This window comes from Terrapene carolina, unplaced genomic scaffold, assembly GCF_002925995.2.
Source record: "Terrapene carolina triunguis isolate 2854851 unplaced genomic scaffold, T_m_triunguis-2.0 Scaffold33891, whole genome shotgun sequence".
In the NCBI taxonomy this organism is placed as follows: domain Eukaryota; kingdom Metazoa; phylum Chordata; order Testudines; family Emydidae; genus Terrapene; species Terrapene triunguis.
In genome coordinates, this window is record NW_020698242.1 from 11,394,243 (window position 1) to 11,420,581 (window position 26,339).

The following is a 26,339-nucleotide window of genomic DNA, read 5'->3' on the forward strand; positions in this document are numbered from 1 at the left end:
AGTTTAAATATCACTCCCTTACTGGGAGAGTGGCCGTGGTCTGGGAAGGTATAAAAGATACCTTTCAATGACTGATTCAAAGTTACTGCCATCTTCAAGTGTGGTTCCACTCTGAAAAGTAGTTGTAGGAATGGCATTGCTGAGCTTCATGTTCACTTTCAATGAATCCAGGTCAAGTATGCTCAGTTTAAAGAGCAAAATGATGCTTTTCCTAGCTTGTTTGCACTGTTGTTGTAGCAGTGTTGGTCCTAGGACACGAGAGAGACAAGGTGGGTGAGGGAATATCTTTTATTGGACCAACGTCTGTTAGAGAAAGAGACAAGCTTTCAAGCTACACTCTGAGTACCTTTCCCAGACCTGACGAGCAGTTCTTGTAGCTTGAAAGCGTGTTTCTCTCACCAACAGAAGTTGGTCCAATAAAAGATATTACCTCATCCACCTTGTCTCACTTTTCCTAGCTTTGAGTCCAGCAACTTCACCTTATCTCCAAGAGTCACACTGGGATCTTTCATTCTCATGCATAATCATGCATATAAGTGGTTCTACAGACCAAATTATGGCATCAGTTACTCCTTTCAGCCCCATGGTATTTAGATGATGCCCTCAGTGACATCTGTGCCAGCCACTGTTTTCAGTTACAAGTGACTGAAAGTTAATAAAGCGTTCTGTTGATGATGCAAAAGAAGGAATGGAATCCAGTTCAATCCCACCTAGCTGTGGGGGCTTTGAAGGGCTAACAGATGTGAAAACCTATCTGTAGCGCTTCAGTGCGCAGATCTGATCTGACTACACACAGGAGAGCAGATCTAGGGAACGAGAAGAGCCATTTACACACAGTTGCATTTTAGAATAGAACCACACTTTCAGGCAGATGGGGGAAATTTCATTCTCAAGGCAAAAAGGCAATCAGCTAGAGGCAGGGTTAATGAAGGAAGCATGGACAACAATAAGGCACTCAAATGAGCTAGGCAAAAGCCCACACTCGAAATAAACAGAGCCTCCCACCCCTCCCCCCCAAAGTGTTTTCCAACCAAATGTGCAAACTTGTCATAAGGCTCAAAATCTAGCATTGAAGGGCTAATGTACTGATCTCACTCACACTTGAGTGACCTCAGTTATTGGAGTCTTTCCCATTTACTAGCTAAGGTCAAGATTTCTCATTTGTTCTCCAAAATGACTTAAACAAATCTACTCCATATCACTTCTATGGTCTAAAGACAGACTTCGTTTCCATCAGAAAAGAAGAGTTACTTAGCCATTTGTACACAAATTTCACCCACATGATGGACATTAAACAAAGTAAAACATACAAAGTAAGTGAAACATGATGAATATAGAGAAAACTATGGCTAGCAGAGGTAGATAAAAAAAGGCCATCTGGACCATTTTTTAGGATAAGTGTCACATTCCTCAAGAAACTGTTTTCAATCTTTACAAAGCATATCCATTTTCTTTTTGCCTATAGAAAGCTGTTTTCCCCTCCTCCCCCAAAGTAATCCTACAGTGGACATGATCTGTTATCTATGAGAGACTTCTTTTTGTGCCCCCAATCTGCTACTGTTGTTCTGTTGGGGTTATTAGTTTGAAAAGAAGTTTTTAAGCAAAAGCGTTTCATGAGATACAAACTATGACATGGGATAGGGCGGTGAAACCTCACTCCCTTATTTTGCTTTAAATTCTTAAAATAACCCCTGATACATGTTATGAGTTATTGCTACTTGCTTTAAAAGTTTGGTAAAAAATAAGTATGTACTTCTACAGAAAAGCTGACCCACTGAAGGTAAAATGCCAAGCAGTAAACCCCAAATCCCTTTAAACGACTGACCATGAAATTCTATAGTGTACACACACACTACATACAGAATTTTAAAAAATAAAGTGTCTGTTAGTAACTTTTAGATATTGTAACATGTACGGTCTCTTTTTAGGCTATCCTATGGGCTATGTTGGTGGGCAAGTTCGCTGGGTCTTGTTTCAATGTTCAGTAGGTGGTGGTTTCGGAAGGATGAACGGACGGTCCGATTCATTAGTGGCTGAAGCGGGCGAAAGTTGTCTACCATCCTCTTTTCTTCCTCCCCAGCTGAGGTAAAGAGCAGCATCCGAAACTCCTCAAGCTGGGAATGGCAAATGGTGAATATGAGTGACTTAGCAGTCAGAAGAACAACCGGAGTAAAAGGAATACAGTTTCCAAACCTGAGTGATCCTATCAGAGCTCACACTAAACTCAAGTACTGAGAGGTTTTGGCATTAACTTGCAGCATCTCTTTACCAACTGCTGGTAAAGATCATGTTCTCAACTATATCAATACAAGATATGAACTGCCAATCATCTGTCATCTTCAGGTGAACTACGTCTTTATTCACTTTTAACTTCTTGCCAATCCCGAGACAGTGAGGAGTCCTGAGTATTCATGGGTTGCATATGCACCACCTTTATATAAATCTTTCTGTACTTCAGCCTTCTTAGATTACATCCTGCCTGCAAGGTCTGTTCTCCTAATTCAGACAAACACATGTTGATGCATGGGAAACAGTAAGTTTCAGCAACAGTCACATGTGTTGCTGCTAGCTCTCAAAACCCAGGCATCCAGCAGATGAGGTTTTTAGCATAGTTTCTTTAAAGCCCACAAGGGAACTGCAGTGACCTATTCTCTATCAGAAGGGAGGGGATTTTTAGGGAGAGAAAGGGAAGAGACCATACAGAAGAGTCTGAATTGAAAAAGAGAACACACTATACCTCAAATTAAAGTTTTCTTCTTTGCTCTGTTAAACCTTTCTCTTCCTTTCAAGCCACTCTAACTCTTGCATTCCCCCTGGTGTAAAATAAAGCCATATGCCCATCTATACCCCTATTCTTGACAATTTGGAATTTCTGAATGTATTGTTGGACATTAATGTTCCACGGAGTTTTTACTGGGAATTGACAATCTTGCCATGTGTCATTGTAAAACCCTCAATAACTTGGTGAAAATGAATGAATTTGCCTTCGGTGCCTCCTAAACTAGGAGGAATTGTCAGATCAGATCATGTGTCATTCAAATGGCACATTTTCCCTAGATCTGAAACAATCACTTTAATGTCACAATAATTTGGCCATTCTTGATGCGTTTCCTTGGATGGCTGGAGAATACTGAAGAGTGCCAGCGAAAACTGTAATTTTAGCCTCTTGCTGCTCCTAATCTCTGTGCCTCTTCTGTCAGTTTGGAACTTCTCCAACCTCTATTTCATGCCAAAGAGCAGTATTAAACTGGCAACACGGGGCACCAGAATTAAGAGCAGCGGGGAATACACAGTGACAAGAACTGGATGAATGTTAGAGCACGAAGTATAAATAACAACCTAAAACTGCTAAGTTCCTATTTGAGGTGGCCTCTAAATAGTCCACTTGTGGGAACCCTTCCTTCCCTTTTTTTTAAAGAAAAGCTGACTGCCACTCTCACCAACTATAAACAAATCTGTCCCCCAAAAGGGCATTAAAAAAAGCTGATCAGCTTTGAGCTCGCTGCACCTTCAGCAGTCAGAACGAACCAAAAAGCATTAGGGACTCTCCCCTTTTTTTTTAATATATCCTTGGAACCTTGCACAAGGGGAAGGGAAATGAGGGGATGTGTCCCCAGCGCTCTGTAGAAGATTCTGGAAGTTTATAATACAAGTGCCTGGATTCCACAAGCATGAACATGTATAGACAACACTCACTGCCACAGGAAGACACTGAGGCCAAGAATTTAGCAAGACTCCAAAAAGGATTAGACATTTATCTGGATAGCTAATGCTATCAAAATATTTTTGAAGAGCTATTAAACGTCATGCTTAAGCCAATCTCTTAGATCAGGATGAAACCTATTTGGGGGGCAGATTATCCCACATCTGCTACTGTGAGGTTCTTACACCTTACTCTGAAGCATCTGATGCTGGTTCTGTCAGACACAGGTTACTAGACTAGACAGACCTTGGGCCAGGTGGCAATCTCTATGTCCTCCGCCTTACTGGTAAGTAACTTCTCCTTCTGTGGAGCGTTTATTTCCTCCTCTATCCCAGAAGGAATAAACCATCTTTATTAAAAAGCAAACTATTAGCATGATAAATACCTGATTTTGATCAACTTCTATTGGTGTCTTCTTAATAATCCAGGTGACAGATTCAGTAAGTGGTGGAGTGGTCAAAGATCCGTCATAGGTCCAATAATCCGGGCATGATGGCATCAAACAGGAGGGGTCAAAGACATCAAACTCAACAATTGCGTCCTAGAATCCAAGAAAATTAATGTATTAAATATTTTAACCTCTAAAAGAAAACCTAGAGGATATATTTGAAAAATCTAAACAGTGATAAGATTAGGAACAATACAATTGTTATTATCGATTAAATACTGTCAATATTATTATTGAGCAACCATAAAAAAAAGCACTTAAGTCCACTTTCAGAAGTCCTGAGTGTGCTTTGATTTCAATCAAAGGTGCAGAATGCTCAGCCTTTTGGAAATCAGGCCTCTTACTTGGGTACCTAAAAATAAATGCCTATTTTTTTAAAATGTTGGCCCAAGATTATTTCAGTTTTATATGCTGAATGTGTTTACACTCAGAGTTGAGTATTCTGTAGAACAGGGATTGGCAACCTTTGGCATGCGGCTCGCCAGGGTAAGCACCCTGGCAGGCCAGGCTGGTTTGTTTACCTGCCGCGTACGCAGGTTCGGCCTATTGCGGTTCCCACTGGTCGCGGTTCGCCGCTCCAGGCCAATGGGGGTTGCGGGAAGCAGTGCGGGCCGAGGAATGTGCTGGCCGCTGCTGTAGAATGTTCTTTTCGATGCACTGGAAGTTCTCTCTGAGCAGGCTTGGTCAACATTTATTTAGAGGGGCTTTCATGGCATATATATAAAAATTAGAGGGTCTATTACAGGAAGAGATGAGGAGAGATTAATAAGACTGACTTTTCATCTTGGAAAAGAGATGCCTCAGTGGGGATATGATGGAGGTCCATAAAATCAAGACTGGTGTGGAGAAAGTAAATAAGGAAAGGTTATTTACTCCTTCTCATAACACAAGAACTGGGGGTCACCAAATGAAATTAATAGGCCGTAGGTTTAAAACAAACAAAAGGAAGTATTTCTTCCCACAACGCACAGTCAACCTGTGGAACTCCTTGCCAGAGGATGTTGTGAAAGCCAAGACTATAAGAGGGTTAAAAAAAGAACTAGATAAGTTCATGGAGGATAGGTCCATCAATGGCTATTGGCCCGGACGGGCAGGGATGGTGTTCCTAGCCTCTGTTTGCCAGAAGATGGGAGTGGGCAACAGGGGGTGGATCACTTGATGACTACTTGTTCTGTTCATTCCCTCTGGGGCACCTGGCATTGGCCACTGTCAGAAGACAGGATACTGGGCTAGATGACCTTTGGTCTGACCCAGTATAGACGTTCTTATGTTCTAAGAGTGACCAAGTCACTAGGTTGATAGCTTTTCAGTACTCTCAGAGGCAGGTCAGGCATGGGTCAATGTAGGCTCAGGTTCAAGGACATTTGCAAGAGGGACTGGAAAACTTTCAATGCTGACACTGCGAGCTGGAAAGGCACAGCTAGCAACATGCTACACTGGATCACGGCACTCTATCAGGGAATCAAAGAGGTCACTGATAAAAGGCGTAAACAGCAAAGAGCCAAGAACCAATCCCTGCAGGACCCCACTGGAAACACACCTGCTTAATAAAATCACCCTTACTATCAGCTTGCTGACTGTGCAAGTAGGAGCTGCAGAGACTTCAAAGTTATGCTCATATAAGAAATCCTGACTGTAGGCTTTGATTAACAAATGTACACAGTAGAAAAATAACGGATACCAGAAAATCTAATATCACAGACAGTAACCACTGACTGTCTCTCTTTACAGCACTGAGTGATTCTCTGAAAAAATTGGCTTTTAGTTACTATGTGAAAATTTTTTAGTAGTTTGGCTTTGTATAAGAGGTCCTCAGCCTGCAGGTAAGGAAAATACTAAGCATGTGTCATGCCCCTCTGGAGTGATACAGTCTACATGCTTTTCTTGACTCAAGCAGATTGGAAAGTGATCACATGAAGTACATCTGAAAGATTAGTGATTTTCTCTACTTGAATCCAACAACTTTCCCTATCGTTTCAAAATGCCCTAACCTCAGTCCAGTTCCCAACCCACACACATCAATGACAGTAATAAAGAGTTTATTAGTGCCTTGATACTATCAAAATATTCTGTATGTTGATAAACTCACTAACAATAAGGATAGAGACATGCATTGGAATATTTAAACATTCCATTTAAAAATATGTATTACCTTGTGTCTAACTGCTGGTAACGCATCTACTAACTTCTGTAGTCCTGCGTGATGAGCTCCCAGCTGCATTACACAGATATAAATGTGTAAGTCATCAAGGACACATTACAGAAATACCCACCACAAGAAGTTTAATAAAAAAGTCTATATATTTTATCTGTTTTAATTTTAAAAATTTATATATAAAATGCATCACTACAGATGCAGTAACCATTTACCTTCAAAAATACTCCTATGACAACCAAACCATTATTCTCCATGACAGCGTCTTCAAAGCTAGTGGACGTGACAGGATTCCAGTGTACTAAATGCAGCTGAAATACAAGTGAATGACAATTTCACACACATACACAAGACAGACAAATAGAATCAAAACAAATGCAGTTCCTCCTGGTCTTTGTCCTACATTTGGCCTTTGACAATTTGAGATGTACAGCAGCTACCTTAAAAATCAAAAGCCACAAAATGGGAAACAAAAAAAAAATATACTTGAAACTAGTATTTGTTTCTTTAGTTGCTTTTTTTTAAACAAAAGAACGTCAGCCCCATACTTTGCATTTCACAGAAGACTGATTTTGTTTGTGGGTGACAGATTACAAGAGTGTTATTCAAAGGTGCAGAAGGAAGTTAGCTGCATTAGGCACCCAGCTCCCCTTTGTGCCTTTAAAAATCAAATGGAAGATTTCCCTCATTATAAGAAAGAGATGAGAGATATAGAACAGACAGCTCTCCTAGGATTAAATCCACCCCAACCGAAGAGCCAGCCCAGCACAAGACCTATCTGCACAACTGTAAAGTGCCACGTAAGCCTTCTCAATAAGGAACGTAAGTAGTGATATCCCTTGTGCTAGCTCTCTACATGGAGGTTAATTTGACATCTTATTCATAGACTGGTTTTTAATAAATCTCACATTACCAAACAAATAAGCAAACGCCACTATGGCATCATCAACGGGGGGGGGGGGGCGAAGAAAGGGAGGACAGAACCATTTTCAAGTCCCTCTCCATTTTCGTTGAATAAAAATAAAATTCTTTTCACATCTGTCACACTTTCCTCTCTGAGCTTAATGGGTATTTTCTCCCCTAGTCCCACCTCCTTTATTCACTGTTCTCTTATCTTAAGACTTGTCTACACTAGAAAGTAGTACTGCTTGAACTATGCTGGTATAGTTAAAGCAGCCAAACCCTGCCTCGCCCCGCCGTGGTGGATCCAGTTATACTAGTATAAAAGTATTTACACCAGTTTGTCGGCTGCTGGCCTGTCCACTCAGCACAGGAATGACTGACACCATGCCCAGAGTCTGGTTCAGGCCCTTCCGAATAAGAACATTCAATACAATTATCCCTTCTCCACTAACCCATGATCTCCTGAAAGATCCTTACTACTCCCTCCTGTCCTATACACCAACTGAGCCACTTGCTGCCTTTTATTGATCTCTACCTGATCAGTCTCAGGTGGCAGGTAGCTGATCCATCACAGGTGAGGCTGGTTCAGGGTTGATAAAAATTGATGACAAAAATCTGATTTTTTTTTATTTAAATAAAACATTTTTATTTAAATTAAACTCAGGTTTATGTTTTCAAATTAAAATTAAATTTCAAATTAAATTTGAAAATGACAACCAATATTAAGGCCTAAATGTACAAGTTTCAAATAATCTAAATTAAATAAAAATAATAATATTAAGCAGTACATGTCTGCTGCCAACTTTTAAAGAAAGTCAAACCACTGAACTGGAGGAAGTCACTGGCTACCCACCTGTAATCAGAGTTTGCTGAAGTGCTAAACCAGCTTTTGACAGCAGTAGCCTCTTCTGCAGGTGCAGAGAGGATGTTTTTAGATTTTTACATTTCAGTTTGTTCATCTAGTTCAGTTCAATGACTATCTCATACAAAGTTAAGAAGCCAATTGGGAGTTGTAAAAGCAGAAAAGCTTGTTTTCCTCTTCCAATCTATAAACAAAAACTAGGTGAGAGAGGATGAGGTCTAGCAGTTCTAAAATCTTGAAGGACATGCCGACCAAAAACAATCAGTTTAATTCATTAAGTATAGATAATACAGCCTTTTTAAATGCAAAGCATGTTTTGATAAACTTTTTTCTTATGTATCCAGCACTTTTATTTAATAAAAGATTAAAATGCTCTTTTTGTGCATTTTTAATTGAATTTCCATCCAAATGGAGTTTGACACAAATCACAAGTAAAAAATTGATCATTTAGTAAATAAAAAATGCACCCCATACATTTTCTAACATAACAAAACATAAAAATTAAGAGTCTGAATAAATGTAAGTTAAGCTATATAACTACTCAAATAAATGGGTATAGGTACACTGTATCCTCCTGGTTAGCAAAAAACAGCACCAAATTCAGTGTAAAGGTTGTATTTAATTGCAAACAACATATTAATGTTCACTAACTAATGAGACTCAACCTTTATTTATTTCTAGCGTAGACCAGGTCTTAGTCTCATCCCCTCTGTTTTCTCTTCTACTCTTTTCCCTAAAAGAGAGTAACACGATTTGGGCAGAGACCCAGTCCTGCCATCCCAAGCAGCATGGACAGTAACAGCAGTGACATTTTGCTGCATGCCAAGGACTCATTCTGTGGATTTCATTGTCTGCGTTCGAAGAGTGCCATATACCAGAAAAAAAGTGTTACTGGAATTTTCATTCAAGCAGCCAACAACCAATTTTAGGACCATGTGCTTTTCTGGAATGTATGGCAGGTCTTGGCTTATTAACAGGACAATGGCTGAACTTTGCTGTTAACTAGGACTGACCATTACTGGTAAGCAGCAGTTCTGTACATCAACCACAGCTCCGTATTAGTTTTCTAGCCAGGATTAGGGCTGGAATCACTGAGTTCTAGCCTCCTGTTTGTGCAAATATCAGCTAGGAGTACTGTTCAGCATTCCTCCCCATACCTCTGCTGGGTAGACTTTGCTGTCAACCATGTGCTCTGAACCCCATTCATTTATGGCTCCCCAGTGGAAGTGGAACTGCTTTAGCCTGTAATGGTTTTCCAAGGGACCTCCCATAATTACTGGAAAAAAAAGAGAAAAAAGAAAAACAGTTACATATAGCTGATAACTGATTTAGAATTGCCTCAGTGATGTGAAAATAATACAGCTTTCTTCTCTCCTCGCATTGTATTTACCCAGGAAAGCTCAGATGCAGTAACTGCTTTACAGTAATGTTTTCCCCTTAGCTAATTTTACAGCTCAATTTACTAAAGCATCTAAACAAAACTGCTTGGGGCAAGTGTGTGACTTTAATTAGCCTACAGATGAACTCAAGCGAAAGTTAATGTATGACCTCCCATTTTATACAGTAAACAAAGCTTCCTCACCCAACTCCCTGCAAGGGAAAGAATCTTTACAAGTTCAACCAGGATTTGTCTGGCAGAGTCATGGCTATACGTAACACCTTCTCTGAGCAGGTGCCTCAGAAGCGGTTCAGTGGGTTGTCATTGAATATTTACATCATCCGGATTCAAAGACAAAAATAGTCTCTCCATCTATGACATGATCAATGAAACCTGGAATTGTAGGAGATACTGGACTTTCTCAGGTGACAATACAAACCATCAATATCCTCCAAATTCTTATTCTAATTGTACGAATACAATTAGTACATTTTGGCAAACATACAATTTTAAATCTTTTTTAAATGTTACAGAAGTTTAGAAAATGTGACTCTGGAAGAACTGTGACTGACACACAAGTTTTAGAGCATCAGTCCAATATTAAACTATTTCCAAAATGCCTATAAATATGCTGATATTTTGTATGTTGAAAACTATTTGGATGCTAATCAGGAAGTGTCTAAACACTGTCTGCATATGTGCAAAAATCCAAAGCTTGTAGAAGTTAAACTGTATTATTTACAAGTGATATTTTGAATTGGCCTAGGTCACAACAGAATGTAATTCTTCCTAGCCGCATATTTATTAAATTATTAAAATAGCAACTCATAATTTAGTTTAAGTAGGCGTTAGACTTTTTGTAATTGGTCTACTCACCAAAACTCAAATTATGTATCTGGTTTTGAATGAACTCCTGATGTTTACCCTTTTTCCTCGTGGGAATGATCCACTGGGTCACTCCAGATTAAAACACAGGATCCTCCTGGTTCTAAATCCCTTTTCGCTAGTCACTAGATCATAGCACCTTCTAAACTACTGGTACCAATTACATCTAAAGGACTATTAACTAACATTATTATGTGCTTTACAAACTGATTTACTGATGTTAAATATATAGTACATAATTACTATTTTATATCAAACCATTGTATAGAGTAATTAATTCTAACCTCACTCTTGGAAAGAGGGGAATTAATTCTTTCCAGAGGAGGAGAAAACTAAGGTAGAGGGATTAAGGCCCAAATTTTCAGAAGTGACCAATGATTTTGGCTGCCCAATTTGTAACACCTTGGGCCTGCTTTTCGCGAGCACCACAACCCCACATCATCCACTGACCTCAGTTGGAGTCATGAAAGTTCATCATTTTTGAGAACTTTAGGCAAGTCGCTAAAGACAGAGCAGCTGAGAGTCAGAGCTTGGATTAGAACTCAGCTATTCTTGGCTTTTAGTTCCATGTTCAGTCCACTAGACAATGTTGCTTTTCCCGCCGTAGTTAAACCAGCCTAACATCTTGGCCTTGGCCTTCCAAAGTAGGTGTACTCACTTATCAGAGTAAAATCTTTCCTATGCAAGACTCCCCCAGGAATTTTTCTATGTGCAGGGGGAAGCAACTCTAGAGATCAGAGTACAGAGCAGGAGTCACATGGCTCATTTGTGCCAAAGACTGGCTATATGACCACTGGCAAGTCACTTGTCCTCCCTGCTCCTCAGTTTCTTCATGTGCATAATAGGGATGCTCACGCTTGCTCACCTCTGTACACTACTGGGATCGGGGTAAAGGGGGAGGGGGGATAAAAGGACTATGGTCTTGATCCTCCAGCATGGAAGTCAATGGGAATTTTGTCACTGACTTCAATGGTAGCAGGATCAGACCCTATATAATACAAGGGTGTTATTACTAACAGAGATAGTGATTTGTTCACCTCCTGGCTAAAGGAAAGATACTTGAAAACAGCTGATGGAGCCATGTCTATTTTAGAAAAATTTCATGCATTTGCCTCAAACTTCCACTCACACTGTAAAATTCCAATTATTTGTTAAAGGAGCAGTATACCACCAAGATGTACAACTTGACATCTAACACCCCATGGCCAGGGCCGGCTCTGGCTTTTTTGCCCCAAGCAAAACAAAAAACAAAAAAAAACCTGCGGCGCGGCCGGAGCGCAGGTGCAGGGGGACCGGCTAGCAGGGGGGGAGGGGTAGGGAGGGGGCCGGAGAGAGAGAGAAAGGGGGCGGCCAGGGCTACAGCGGGGCGCTGCCACGCGGCCCCTCCCGCCGCACCGCGCCGCCTGCCGGGAGGTCTCCGCTCCAGTCGGCGGGGACGGAAGGACGCGGGCTGCCCTGCCGGGCTTGCTGCAGGGTGCTCCCGTCCTCCGCGCCGTCGCCCCCTACAGGGTGGCCGGAGCGGAACAAACAAACAAAAAAAAAGCGTCCGTGCCATCCTAGGATTGGGCGGAATGCCGCCTCGTTCAATCTGCCGCCCCAAGCACCAGCTTGATCGGCTGGTGCTTGGAGCCGGCCCTGCCCATGGCTAGTTATCTCAGCTATTTCGTTGCATCAGTGAAAAACTGAACATTAGTTTTAAAATACATTAAAGCTTTGTTTCTTCCTTCATTTTTTTAAAGAGGTTCAAAGGAGACAGTAAAGCAAAGTAAGTATAATGAGAGAGCACTGAGGGAGGAGGGAATTAAGACCCCACTCCTATAATGACCTCCACACCTGATCCTATTTGTACATATGCATTCATGAGTATTCAGACTCATGTGAACAGCCCCACTCACCTACACAGGTTTACTCACATAAATAAAGTTACTCACAAGCATGTCTATTTGCAAAATCAGACCCTTATGATACATGATAGACAAAGACAATAAACAGGGTTTACAATCCCTTTCCAGTCACTGACACTTTTTGGTTTTTCATGGCCTAGAGCAGGGGTCGGTAACGTTCGGCACGCGGCTCGCCAGGGTAAGCACCCTAGCGGGCCGGGCCAGTTTATTTACCTGCTGACGCGGCAGGTTCGGCCGATCGCGGCCCCCACTCGCCGCGGTTCGCCATCCCGGGCCAATGGGGGCGGCGGGAAGCTGCGGCCAGCACATCCCTCGGCCCACGCCGCTTCCCGCCGCCGCCATTGGCCTGGGACAGCGAACCGCGGCGAGTGGGGGCCGCGATCGGCCGAACCTGCCGCGTCAGCAGGTAAATAAACTGGCCCGGCCCGCTAGGGTGCTTACCCTGGCGAGCCACGTGCCAAACATTGCCGACCCCTGGCCTAGAGCAATGCTGATTGGTTTCACAACACCACACTTTAAAGGGACTCCCTTTTTTTTTTTTTTTTTTAAAAGCAGCAGCAGCTTGTCTGAAACTTTTTTTTAAAACCTAAAAAGACAAGGTGGATGAGATAATCTTCTACTAGATCAACTTCTGTTGGTGAGAGAGACAAGCTTTCAAACTTACACAGAGCTGTTCTTTAAACCTAGTAATGTTACAAGTCCATTTCCATCCAATAGATGGCAGTGGTGCATATAAATAACCAGTACATTACATACCTTTCTTTCCCACACCCTTTTTTCCCTTGTTCTCTTCATTCTCTTGTTCTGCTTGTCTATAGCACCCAATGGCAGGGCTAGTCTCCTCTTTTGCAAGAGTCATGTTTTTGTCTCAGTTCAGGAGTTCAGCATTTCTGTTTACCTTGAATATTCCCTTCTCTTTTCATCATTTTGTACTTTTCTTCAACATTTTTAATTTTATTTTTCAACTCCATTGCATTTTTATCCATGTTGCTTTCACCTCTCTCTCTCTATTGCAGTTGAATGATAGAAGCTGGGAGGAAGACAAAGCAGAAAGAGAAACCAAAGATAGAGGAGGAATAAGAGAGTGAAAAGCAGACTGTGGGGGGAGAGGGGGAGAAGTTTAGAAAGTTGAAAGGTATATAAAAGAAAATCTCTGTCAAAGTAAAAGCAGAACAGGCTTAAAGTTTTCATGCACTAAGTATAGTACAATAGGATAGCTAATGAACTTGTGCTGCTTCTAAATAGTGCAATTATCCTAGACTGCTCCACTGTAACTAGCACACTAATACAATTACACCACACTGTAAAAACATGAACGTGCTACTGTGTGATTTCCTTGTTCTATATAGACCTGGATGATGGATTAATATACAACAATATTAAATTAGTGAAATAGTCAGTGACATGGGTTGTTATAACTTCAAAGAGGAACCTGGAAAGACACAGGGGTTTCAGAAATGGTGTACAGAAGCTGTAGCAAATGAGGTCTACACACAAAGTAGTTACATAACAGGCATAGCAATTTGGCTAGTAGATGTTTTAGTACGCACAACCAGTTTGGGAGTGACTTTAGGATCTTCTGTTCCCAAAGACAGAAAAAAGGGAGCGATTATCATCAAATGACATGAGGTGTTAACACTTGCAAATCTCTACTAATAGCAACAGAAGTGCAATGCACAAATGTTTATGACAATAAGGAGGGGCAGACAGGTCCTTGACGCTAAATTTCCAGGGGAAATGATGGCTCAGAATGACTGGATAAATAGAATTCCCACACTTCCCTCCATCAGGAGATCTGTTTCTGTGCTTGTAATAAGTGAGAACAGGGACAGTCTCCACTCCAACATCTGAATCCCAACACCGCAAAAAAGTTTTCCATAATGCTATTATTTGCGCAAATGTTACTTGCTTATGAGCAACTCCAGGACTTGTTAATCTTCCTTTTCTTGTTAACCTGGGGAACCCAGCGTTCTATGAAGAAGCCACAATAATGGATCTCTTTTGTAAGATTGTTTTCTCAATCCCGCTCCAAACATCAGCCAAAAAAAGTGTTGGTATCATAGAAATAAGATGTTTACGAATATAGCACTGGGACACCTTCCCCAGAGTTTTTCTGATAGAAGTATTAAAACTGTGAACCTCCTAAGCTAGAGATGTTCACAAGCATTTTCCTCCTGCCCCACAATAGAGTCAAGCCTTTCCTGCACTGGATAAATACTCATCCCAGACCACCTGTGATTCTAATTGGTAAGGTCTGAACTCATCCAACTCTAAATATTATCTTTCCACACTGACAGTTTGGATAACTAGAGTGAATCAAATGCTATCCAATATCTGTGACCAACTGCTACTACTTAATAGATGTTATTAAATATTCTATTCATACCTAATCGTAATAGAAAACTGCACCAATATGCTTTTGTCAAATAGATTTTAAGAGGATCAAGGATGAAAAACCTTGAGTTTAGCAGGAATATCTTGAATTTAAACTCACTTGAATTTGCAGTCCAAATTTAAAAATGTATCTGGCAGAGATAAAGCAGTTAGCTGCTATCTATTGGTAGAGCTTGGAGATTTTTTTAAAGCAACCTGATCACATGTATTTGCTTACCACATTATCAAATCAGCATTATTTATTTTCCTCAAGAGTTTACTCAGATTAAATAGTTCTAACAGAACAATGTACTCTTCAAAAAGGAACTGCACCTTGCTGGTTGATTATTTCAAATGCATTACTTTTATGTTAACACAAACAGATAAACAGCCGATTATTTCATTAATGTTTAATTCCAGAATTACAATTTTAAATCAAGTACATGCATGCAAGCACTACCTAAAAAAGACAATGAGGTAAAATCAAAAGGAAGGACGTAAAGGCTTGTGCAACAAGCGTAGAAGGTTTGCACAATACATAACTTAAACCCTTAATACAGGGCTTTAGTGGAGTTTGTGTAGAACCAATGCACTGCGATACTGATTACAGTGAATCCTTGCTTAGAGAGAAGCTATTCTGAAAAAGGGGGAGAAAAGGCACCTTCTTTAGAAGAGGATTATACTCTAAGTTGGTTTTCAGCCTTTGTTTTCTGATTCTTACTGAGAGAGAGAGACATCTTACAGTATAGCATGGACAGGATTTTTCAGCTGCAGACAAATAACACATCAACCTGATCTTGTTGCACTCCTTACCTGATTTGTCTGCAGAATCGTCAAATTCAACCTGGAACGAGTACCCATTGTTCCAGATATAGAGACATGTGGTTGGGTCATAGTGGATTTTCAGGGGCTTCAGGTGAGGGTCGTAAACACTGTCTCTCCATTGGATGTTGATTGGAGACTGCCGAGTGCCCCCAGAAACGGAAAGCTCGCTCTGCCAAAGCGGATGCACTAGAAGCAGAACCCAGAATCAGTCTCTAATGTGTTGTAAAGAATTTATGACAGAATACGTTAGATCTTTTTGGCGACAGAAAGTGCCTCAGAATATGACTTTCAAAGGCTAGATTCACATCAGCTGGTCTACAAGAAAATAAAAGAAACAGTACATTCCACTTGTATGACTCAGATTTACCCAGGGAAGTGTAGTAACTTGCTTTATAGCTGTGTCTGTCACAATAATAAACCTATTCAAAGCAATTTTGTTTTCTCTCATTTGTCAGGGATAGATTTTTCCTCAATTGTCAATAGATGTACATAGGTCTTCTGTTTCGCTACTTAACTTATATAGAGCTGTGTCATGCCACTTAATTTTTGCTTATGTATAGGCATGGCAGGATTCAATTTTAATTTATAACTATCAATAAAATGTGGATTTCAGCTGACACACTGAAATCGACAAAAAAAAAAAAAAAAAAATGTCAGTCAGTAACAATCAGCATATCTGCAGGGATCAGGTATCATCGTGTGCAGGGAGCCCTCTGTAGCCCTGCTGTTACGGGAGTGAGTGAGCAGGTCCATGAAAGCAGAACTACAGAGCTATGCTTCCTCAGGGCTGGTAACACTCGTTCCTTGCAGGATCAAGGTGTGGGGGGAGGCTGTGTTTGGCCTGGCCCAGTGGAGCAGAGACCCCTGGTGAGGACTGCACGGAGGATGAGCCCCCAGCTGAGGGAGAGGCCATCCTGCTGCTGAACAGTTCCTGCCAGAGGCTGGCTCCCACACTCCCGGCTGGTGGTTGAGCGAGTGAGTGGGGCCGGTGACACCCTATCCCTGCAGGCACAAGGTGAGGGGAAGGCTGTGGTCCTGGCCTGGTGGAGCATTGATTCCCCCAAGCCAGAACTGCACGGAGCCATCGTCGTCGTCATTGTCCCCAGGAGTGGGGAAGGCCACCCTGCTGCTGAATGCCTCAGTCCCCAGGCAGGAACCATTGAACAAAGGGGTGGCCCCATGGCCAGCAAATCATCCTCCTCCTTGCGGTCCTGGCCAGAGGTCTCTGCTATGCCCCACACCATGTGCCTGTATGGATCTTGTGCCACCAGGCCCGTGGCCATGCAGGGAGCCCTCAGCAGGTCTGCAATCACCATCCACGAGTGTGGAGCCAATTCTGGGCAGGAACTCTTCAGCAGCAGGTTGACCTCCCTCGCAGTCATGGATTGTCATCTTCCTTACCGTCCAGGGTCTCTGCTCTGCCAAGCCAGGACTCCTGCAGCCTCCCCCACACCTTGTGCCTCAGTGTTTTGGGCCCCCCGCTGCACAGGGAGCCCCCTGCAGCCCCACGGTCAGCAGTGCCCTACCCCCATCTCCCACAACTGTCAAAATAAAGTTAAAAATTGAAAAAAATAATTAAAAATTGAAAAAAATCCTCACAATTAGAAAAAAAATTCAATTCTGCCAAGCGTACTTACGTACCAGTATGACCAACTGACATCAGCGCAGCTCCAGAGGCAGCAGGTTAACTGCCAATTCAGAATAAGAATATTTTTTGGAAGGCTCCGTAAAAATTGAGTCTTTTCCCATCACCCTTCTCTGTTTATGTGGCACATGGCTGGTAATGGATCCCTATTAAGCACTTCTAAAGCACTTATTACAGTATCATCATTGATCTCGCAAGGTGGAATAAAAAGGCAGATCTTTGTGCCTGCAAGGAGCCCCACTAACTGCCTAGGCAGATCAACTTGCAGGATGGGGACCTATGCACGTACCCAATTTCCAGATAATCATATTCAACTCCCGTAAGGAAATGAGAATTAGCAGGCTGACAAAACCTGCCTGGATCTGGGAAGTGGGGGGGGGTGCTAACTGACTAATGGGCAGTGGTTTTCATAGTCGATGGACTATTGAAGGTCCACTGACAAATTTCTGGTAATCTACCAATTGGTCTGAAAATTAACCATAAAAATGTTGGAAGTGAGATGGGCTCAGCTACGTTATTAAAAGAATTTGTACAAATTTACCAGCCTCATTTTCTTTTATGTGAAAGGAAAGGTTAAATATTGTAACAGACCATTCACGTGACAGGTGACTAAACCATTTTCCCTCCAGCCCCTCAACAAGAACCTGGGCTTGCTGAAGGTCACTGCTTCTTGCTTGCAGCACTGCAGCTCACTTATATGTCAACCGGTGCCCAATCAGGACCTCACCTCTAGAGGAAATGCACACATTTGTCTCCTATTACTGTTAACACTGTTTCTGGACACTGTAATCAGGAAAGTGTAATTAACAAGCTGCTCTAAATCTCAGCCACTTTTCTGTAACTTTGGAAGAACAGGCCGTCTATCCAAAAAAGTGGAACTGCAAACGTAAATTTAAAATTAAACAGAGACAGAAAAAGTGGTGATGTTAAAGAAGATCTTTTGCATTGGTTTGGGATAGCAAGAAAGGATGTGACAGTCAGTACTCACCAGCTGGAAGGACTCAAACTATGACAGATTATGACTTCTGCTATCAATTACCTCTTGTGCCAAACTGATCACAATGCATCTAGATTAACACTTAAGATGCAACTGTTCATAGAATTGTGATGAACTGGTGGCACACGCATTAAAACTGCATATTAATACATGGTTGATGGTCTGGCAATTTTTCCCCCTCAAAAATGGCCTCTTGCAATAAGTTGGAGAACCAATCTTGGGGAAAGAGAGGAAGCCAAAATAATTAAAAGTTGGAGGATTTCTTTTTTTAAAACGACTCGCCTGATAGAGGAATGGACAATAGCACGTATGCAGAAAACCAGGTGCTTTTAGGAATGAAACCAGACCAGTTGTGAACTAGGAGAAGAAGGTTGTTTACAAGGGACTGAGCCTGCCGCTGCATCAGCCCAGGATCTGAGGGGGGGAGTGAGAGACAGGGCCGGCTTTAGGAAGTGCGGGGCCCGATTCAAACAGTTTCGACGGGGCCCCGGCAGGGATGACTAAAAAAAAAAAACCACATAAAAAAACACGTGGGGCTTGTACTCACCGGGCCGCACTCCTAGTCTTTGGCGGTGGGTCCTTCACTCGCTCCGGGTCTTCGGCGGCACTGAAGGACCCGCCGCCAAAGTGCCGCCAAAGACCCGGAGCGAGTGAAGGACCCGCCGCCAAAGACCTGGAGCGCCGCCGGGTGAGTAAAAATTAAAAAGGTGCCTCTAGCCAGGGAAGGGATTCTCTGGCATTTGCCCCCCACTCTGGGCGTCCCTGCCACTGGGCGCGGGGCCCTCTTAGGCGCGGGGCCCGATTCGGGGGAATTGGTGGAATTGGCCTAAAGCCGGCCCTGGTGAGAGACCTCCAGGAGGGAGGCTGAATGCATCCCCCCTGGGTGTAGGGCAGTGCCTAGTGGGCAGGGTGCCCGGGAGGCCCCAAAGGAGGGGACGGGGTGCAGGGGCTGCCCTGGGGCAGAGCGGTTCAGGGGGGCTGGAGGTTTCCGGGGGATAAGAAGAGCTGGGTGCCCAAGTAAGGAGAGGCTGCCGGGGGTTACCGGGGAGCGGGTGTAGGGTTCCGGGGGGACTATCCCGAGGAGGGACTATCCCGGGCCGAGAGGGGGCATGAGGGCTCTGGGGCGGATGGCCCGGGGGAGCCGCCGCCGGGACCGGGGGTCGGACTCACGGGCGTCGCGGAGGCGGTAGGAGGAGCAGGCGGCCAGGCTGCAGGGTCTCGCCCCCCGCGGCTCGGTGCAGGGGGCGGCGGGCGGGCGGAGGCGCTGGGCCGAGGCCGCCAGGGCCCTTCGCAGCAGCTGCAGCGGCATCTCCGCGGGGCCCACAGCGCCGCGTCCGCCCTGCGCCAATCCCGGACCAGCCACCCGCTCCTCGGGGCCTGGCCCTGCCTTCGCCTCAGCCGGCCCCGCCCTCCCCGGGCCCGCCCGCCCGCCCGCCCGGCTGCCAGAGCCGAGGGCGCGGAGAGGAGCTGGCAGCCTCGGGGCCCTGGGTGGGAGCTCGCGCCCGGCTGCCCCTCCGAGTCTGACTGTCTGGGCCTAGCCTTAGGCTGCCCGTAGCCCTCTCTGCCTCCCCGCCTTGTCTGGGCCTGCCGGTAGAGTGTCCATCTCCATCTGTCTGTCCTGCTCCGGCCTGGCCCTGGCCCTTACACTCTCATTGTCTGTGCCCAGTCTACATGGCCCCTCCGTCTGTCTGTCCCCCATCTGTCTGTCTCTGTCCCCCAGCCTTGTCTGGGCCTGCCGGTAGAGTGTCCATCTCCATCTGTCTGTCCTGCCCTGGCCTTTACATCTCATTGTCTGTGCCCAGTGTATCTGGCCCTGCCCTTAGATCCTCTGTCAGTATGTCTTCTGGTCTGTCTGTCTCTGTCCCCCGTCTGTCTGGCCCTACCAGTAGACAACCAATAGGGCCAGTCCTGGGCACCCTTGTCTGTCTGTCTCTGGCCTCCTCGGTCTGTCTGTCTGTCACTGACCCTTAGACTCTCATTGCATGTACCCCCATCTGTATTTGCCTTTGATTCTCGCCTTACCTACACCTGTCCTGTTGTCCCTTTGACTTTCCCTCTGGCTGTCATACAGTCTGACTCTGAAATATAAGTTTTGCACATTGCTGCCTCGTCCCCCAGAATGATAGTGTTGTGGCAGGTCGCATCCCACCGCAGCGCAGTCATTTTTCAACAGTTGAGATGCTGCCGTGCATGTTGCAAGATGAGAAAGTCTGGACAGTCCTAGGTAGTTCTTCCATCAACCTAGCTACTACCTTTCGGGGAGGTGGATTACCTAGGCCGATGGAGAACCCCTCCCCTCAGCATAAGTAGTGTCTGCACTGAAGCAGTGTAGCTGTACCGCAATAGTGTTTTAAGTGTAGACAAGACCTCAGAGAGGCCACAAAGGGGACAGAGGAGCAGCCAGACCTGTAACGATGATAGTGTCATTTAGCGCTGCTTAGAGCAGATCTACATGAAATGGTTTAAAATGTCGGCAGTTGCTGCTGCCTGATCTATACTTGAGCAACCTCCCGTGGAAAGCACCAGGGCAGGAGCAAAAGTGGGAGGTTTTAAGAAAAATATGAAGTGTAGCTGAAGCCAGATTTTCCTAAATTCGTACAGTGAGTCAAACTGAATTAGAACCCACGTCTCCTGACTGCCAGTCCTCTACTCTTACATCTTGTGTTTAAATCATGTTTTCTGAAAACTTTGCTTCAAAATCCTTCTTTTGGAAATCTTTGTTTATCTCCATGAGATCATCAGTAAAGTTATTGTTAAATCGCTGCTTTTTAATTTCCATGAAAAAATCTGGCAATGCCCTGAAAACATACTGCTGAAATGTAGAATTGTTAAATTACCCTGTGTAAATTAACAAACTGGACACCCAGCTCCAGTCAACCAAAAAGTTATTTTTAAATTGTTTATTCTAGCTGAAAGGGATTTGGTTAAAAAGGCTCCAATTTATTCACAGTAGAATATTTATAAAGTCAGTCGAATTGGGTAACAGGAGGAATCTGGCTAATGATTTGCCTTGAGTGGCTACATTATGGGAAAACAGATGATGGGGAAATAGGCAAAAATAAAGAGGTAGCCCAGCTCTTGATCCTATGCCAGTAATAGGATTTATTAAACATGCCTTAAGCCTAGTTTACTTTGTTCTTAAAGATATGGCTTCTTACTTGTTAAATTTAGTTTATTTTTTTAAATAAAAACGTTGATCATTAAAATATTGAGTTCTGGTTATGAATATGATAAGTATATTTTTGGTGTAGAGGAAACTTTACCTCTCGTGTGACTGCCACCTTTGTAATGCATTCTGTCTCCTAAAATATAAAGCTTCCTTACCCTCTGCTTTAGAGACTGACAACCAATCGCCTCCCACATTAGTACTGTAACATATCTATTCATATTGTGGAATACAATACTTGCTGCTGTAGAACATAAAATATCTTTATATATGGCATCGTTTGCTATGTATTTCAGCCATCTAAAAATACACCTTAAAGCGTGGCTAAACAGACATGCCTTTCACTGTGTCCTGAAAACTACCAAACCCTGGGAAACTGTCAGAAGAAGCAAGTGTGATCCTGTAAGGGGCTTGATCCTGCAAAGTGCGGAGGACTCTGGTCCTGATGCAGCAACGCACATGGTTAACTTTAAATACATGAATAATCCCTATTGAAGTCATTAATATGTGTGTCACATTGCTGGGACTGCATGTACTTGAAGTTAAGGGCCTTGGGCTGCAGGGCAAAAAATTGCTGTGTAGACATTTGAGCGTGGGCTGGAGCCCGAGCCTGAACATCTACAGGGCAGTTTTTCAGCCCCGGAGCCCAAGGCAAATGTGCCGGAGTCAGCTGACCTGGGCCAGCTATGGATTTTTTATCCCCATGTAAACGTACCCCATATTGTTAAACACTTTGCTCAATCACAGTGCTCGGCTTTTTGCAGGGATGAGCCTTGAGTCCATCTGATGAGATTGCCTTGTTGCCAGACCTAGAGAGTTCTATCCCAAGAACCAACTCGAAAAATGCTCCAGCAGATAGTCACAAAAATTAAGAAACATAAAAGGCAGAGGTAGTTTCTCAAGTAACCAGGTCCCAGGCTATTGCTAGTATCACTGATTGTGACTAGCACCTAGAATTGCACCCAGAAGCAGAGAGAGCCCATGAACAGGATAGAACTCAGATGTGATATGCTCACAGTGCCCCAGCTCCCTCCACTCAGAAGGCAGGGAGCAACACTCTGCACCAGATTTAGCTTCAGGGTTCAGCAAAAACAGCAACTTAATCTCTTTCTGGAAAGGTATTTGAAATACTGTACCAAACTTGCCAAACTGGTACCTGTTGTACTGCATTTTTAAAAACTCCTCCAGGGCGTGACTGAATCTTAGTGTGTGTGTGTACATACCTAACACAGTGGGCCCGAATAGATCCTTTTTGGGGACTATGGGCACTAATATACTGCAAACAGTACAGATAAGTTCATGGAAGATAGGTCCATTGATGGCTATTAGCCAAGCTGGTCAGGGATGCAATGCCATGCTTTGGGTGTCCCTAAACCTCTGACTGCCAGAAGCTGGGACAGGACAACAGGATGGATCACTCCATAATTGCCCGGTTCTGTTTATTCCCTCTGAAGTATCTGGCACCAACGACTGTTGGAAGACCGGATATTGGCTAGATGGACCATTGGTCTGACCCAGTGTCGCCATTTTTAACTTCTTATCCTTTTGTGAGTAGAATAATAATTCTCTGCAATAATATTGCCACAGGGCACGTCTTGGTACATATATGCCTGCAAAAACGATGGGGTGTTTAGCTGCATAGCAAACAACAGCAATAATTTTATCTGCAACACGCTGAGTTTTCCAGCGGGCTAAATAACATACTGGATCTGGATGCAGTATTCCTGGGGGCTTTTCCATCAATTTCTGCAGAATTTAGGTTTTGAATTTAAAAAATATTTCCATTCCTATGATTATGAAGAAAACCTTCAGCATGTGAAAAGGCAGCAATGTCTTTTTGAATCTGCAGACAAATCTGAAGGCCCAAAGCCTGGCTCCAGGATACACCCAAAGTCCTCCTCTGCATGCCACTGTAGAAGTAGTGTTGCTACCCATCCAGTTTTCATCCAGACAGTCCAGGTTTTGGCTTGTGTGTCTGAGTGCCATTTGATAAGCCCTGATGTCCATTTTTTTTTATCTGTGGAAAGATGGCAACCCTAAGCAGAACGCTGACATTGCCTTTGGGGCTAGGCTGCTTGTGCGTCTTGTGGCGGCGCGTAACCCTGTGCAGCCCACACGTGGCGGGCAAGGTGGCTTTGGTCGTGCTGGTGAAGTAGCTGTGAGCGATGGGGGCGGGGTCTTGTGGGGGAAGAGGTGGATAAGGGGGCAGGGCGTTGAGGGAAGAGGTGGAGCAGAGGCAGGGCCTTGTGGAAAGAGGCGGGGCAGGGGGCGGGGCCTTGAGGTTCCAGTTACCAGATATTAGAAAGGTGGCAACCCTATGTAGAAAAGGAGTTTCTCCTTGACCACTCCTATATGGACCATTCCCTTCAAGAGATGCTTCAGCTCCTTCTCTTCATGCAATGAGGAAAAGGGGGTGACTACAGCCCCACCGAACCTTTGTTTAGTCTAACTCCTTAAAACTGTTAAGTGACTGGAAGTTTTCATTCATCCCCCCCTCCTTCGTCCCAAGCCCTTTGAGCACTAACTAATATATATAAGCATCTTTACTCTCTGGCATCATCATGTCCTAGATTTTTTTCACTTTTGCTGTTTGAAATTGATAGATTAGGACTACCTGAATGTCTTCATATGTCTTTGAATTGTAATTAGTTGTAGTTGCAGGGATTTTACAGGAGCTCTTTGAAATCACTCTTGAAAAATACATTTGGTGTTGATGTCAGAATCAAAAGCCTTAGGGAAAGTTTCTCACAGACCTTTAGTGTCTTTAGAATTTACTAAAGAGGTGGGCTGCAATCTATAGGGTAGATCTTACCAATGATTGATTCTCGATCCTGAAGTCTGAATAGTAGATAATGTTTTCACCCCCCCATCGCTTCTCGGCTCTCTATGAGCTGAGGGGTGAAAACATTATCTACTATTCAGACTTCAGGATTGAGAATCAATCATTGGTAAGATCTAATGGGTTCTAGTTTGACATATTGAAAGCAGAAAAGTTGAGACACTCTTGTTATTTATGTTGAAGTCTGAACTGTCCAGAGCCATGTGTGCTGCCTGACAGTTATTATAACTTATATAAACTTCACAGAAAAGAATTTGAAAGCCCGATTCTAATCATAAAGTAGAGCACTGTAAATCCTTGAATAACTGAATTTACTCCAGATTTATATTGCTGTAACTGTGATTAGAATTGGGCTCTACATCTTTTCAATGATATATCAGAATCTGCTTTTGGCAGAGACAAAAGAGCTTGCACTTGTCTACAATTTCCTTAGATACTCCTGTGAAAAAGAAAATCAATAAGAATTTGGGTATGAAATTAGAAGAAAGAACATTAAAATTAATCCCCCTATATTTCAGAGGAGTGGGAGGGGTAAAAAGACAATTCCAATTGGTTCTCAGGTTTATGGATGGTCAACTTTCTTTATTCAACAGATCTTTTAAAATTGCTTTTTAGTGGAGACTCTTGGTTTGTTTCCATGGGGAATCCCTAGAACACACTGTACGCAACTCTGAAGCAAAACAGTGAGAACAGGAAACCAAACATTTGGCAAGCTAAACATTTTGAGAACCACACCCAGCTAGAAGAATTTTTTTTTCTGATGTTGAGCTGATGTAATTTCCATGGCAACATCTTCCAAATGGGGAAATACACAAATAAACATATAACCAAAACAAAATAAAGAAACATATAAACCTTAAGAAATTGTGGCTCTGCTTCAACCACTTGGATTGAATGTTAACAGAGAAGTCCAGAATGGGTTGATTTCTTTTTATGACTCACACAATACATGTCTAGATTTGCTGGGTTATCGCATTGATGACTTGGCTATGTTCCATCATGACAAGGTGTTGAAAGTTCAGTTGAGTTTATGTCAGTTTTGAATTATGTTGCACTCCAGTTTATTGATGTAAATGTAAGCAGAGTCAGGATGAGCTCTACCCTAACATTTGGTGGTGAATTATGGCGAGTGTGGAAAAGAACTTCAGGGGTTGATTTTGTTTACATAGGCACACCCACCCGCCTAGCATGAGCCCACAGCAACTGAAAGTGGTTACTTTGGCTGGTGTGGGATCCCCAGTTTCTCTGTTATTGGGGCAGAAAGAATAAAGTGTTGTTACCCTGATTCTGTGAATCAAGGCCAGTGGAACTGTTGTATGACAGAGGGACTCACCATTAACTAAGTAGCACTCGCTAGACAAGGGGCATGGGTTACAAAACCCAGTAAATTGAGGGAGGCTGGGGACAAGTATTTATATCTGGTGGTATGGGCCCCTTTTGAGGGCCTGAAACACCAATTGCACCACCTCCTCTCTCTGCTGTTGAATAGCAGAGCTAATTTTGATTCCATTAAGAGTCTAATTACAGGCTGCTATGCTAAATTCACTTTGGGCCAATAGTGCACCAGCACTGGGGCTCCCCTACTACAAGCTGAAATCACTAAGAGCTGAGATCACTGAGTGGTGTCTTAACTAGTGGGGGAGCCTGAAGATTTATTGCTAAGCGGCTAGCTGAGCAGTTTGTGGGACGGTTAGCATGGCCCACAGAACGGCGAGTGGAGCAGAGCTGTTTGTGGGACAGTTGGTGCAGCCCACGGGACGGCAAGTAAAGTGAACTGAAGTAAAGTGAAGTGAAGCAAAGCTGAGCTAAGCAGTTTGTGGGACGGTTGGCGTGGCCCACGGGACAGCAAGCAAAGCAAAGCGGAGCAGTTTGCGGGACGGCTGGAGCGGCTCGCGAAGTGGCTGATGAAGTAAAGCGGCTCGTGGTAAAGGCTGCAGCAGAACCCCATGGAGAGGCAGGGCAGTCAGCCTCAAACGTAAGGTGCCCCTTAATACCCCGCGTGCCCCTTTCTCCCCCCCCCATTTCCACCCAGGTGGGGGGTCGGGGGTGGTAAGACTCTGCAGATAAACTTTTGAACTCTGGGGCTGCACTAACCAGGAACAGAGACTTTTAGGTTGTTGGACTTTGGGGTAATTTTGGGGTTGCTGGACTCAAGAGACTTTTGGGGTGTTGGACTTTTGGGACTTTGGGGGTGGGTCTTTTGCTCATGGTTTGTGCTATGAATCCTGTTTGTGGTGTTTCCCCAATTTAATGCTG

At 43.6% G+C, this 26,339-nt stretch overlaps 1 protein-coding gene across 2 annotated transcripts in view; it reads right to left on the reverse strand.

Annotated features, from left to right (window-relative positions):
• Nucleotides 1-291: 291 nt before the first annotated feature.
• LOC112105765 (carbonic anhydrase 5B, mitochondrial) overlaps nucleotides 292-26,339 on the reverse strand; it is a 31,357-nt gene continuing 5,309 nt past the window's right edge. The window contains exons 1-7 of one of the 2 annotated variants that reach the window (XM_024198682.3): nucleotides 19,249-19,459; nucleotides 15,425-15,622; nucleotides 9,229-9,347; nucleotides 6,522-6,617; nucleotides 6,304-6,366; nucleotides 4,089-4,244; nucleotides 292-2,114 (exon numbers count right to left, since the gene is read on the reverse strand). In XM_024198682.3, coding sequence (XP_024054450.1) covers nucleotides 1,935-2,114; nucleotides 4,089-4,244; nucleotides 6,304-6,366; nucleotides 6,522-6,617; nucleotides 9,229-9,347; nucleotides 15,425-15,622; nucleotides 19,249-19,387 — 951 coding nt within the window. In that variant the 5' untranslated portion in view covers nucleotides 19,388-19,459 and the 3' untranslated portion in view covers nucleotides 292-1,934. Of the gene's footprint in view, nucleotides 2,115-4,088; nucleotides 4,245-6,303; nucleotides 6,367-6,521; nucleotides 6,618-9,228; nucleotides 9,348-15,424; nucleotides 15,623-19,248; nucleotides 19,460-26,339 lie in introns of those variants that run through there. The other variant, XM_024198683.3, reaches the window with a different exon arrangement.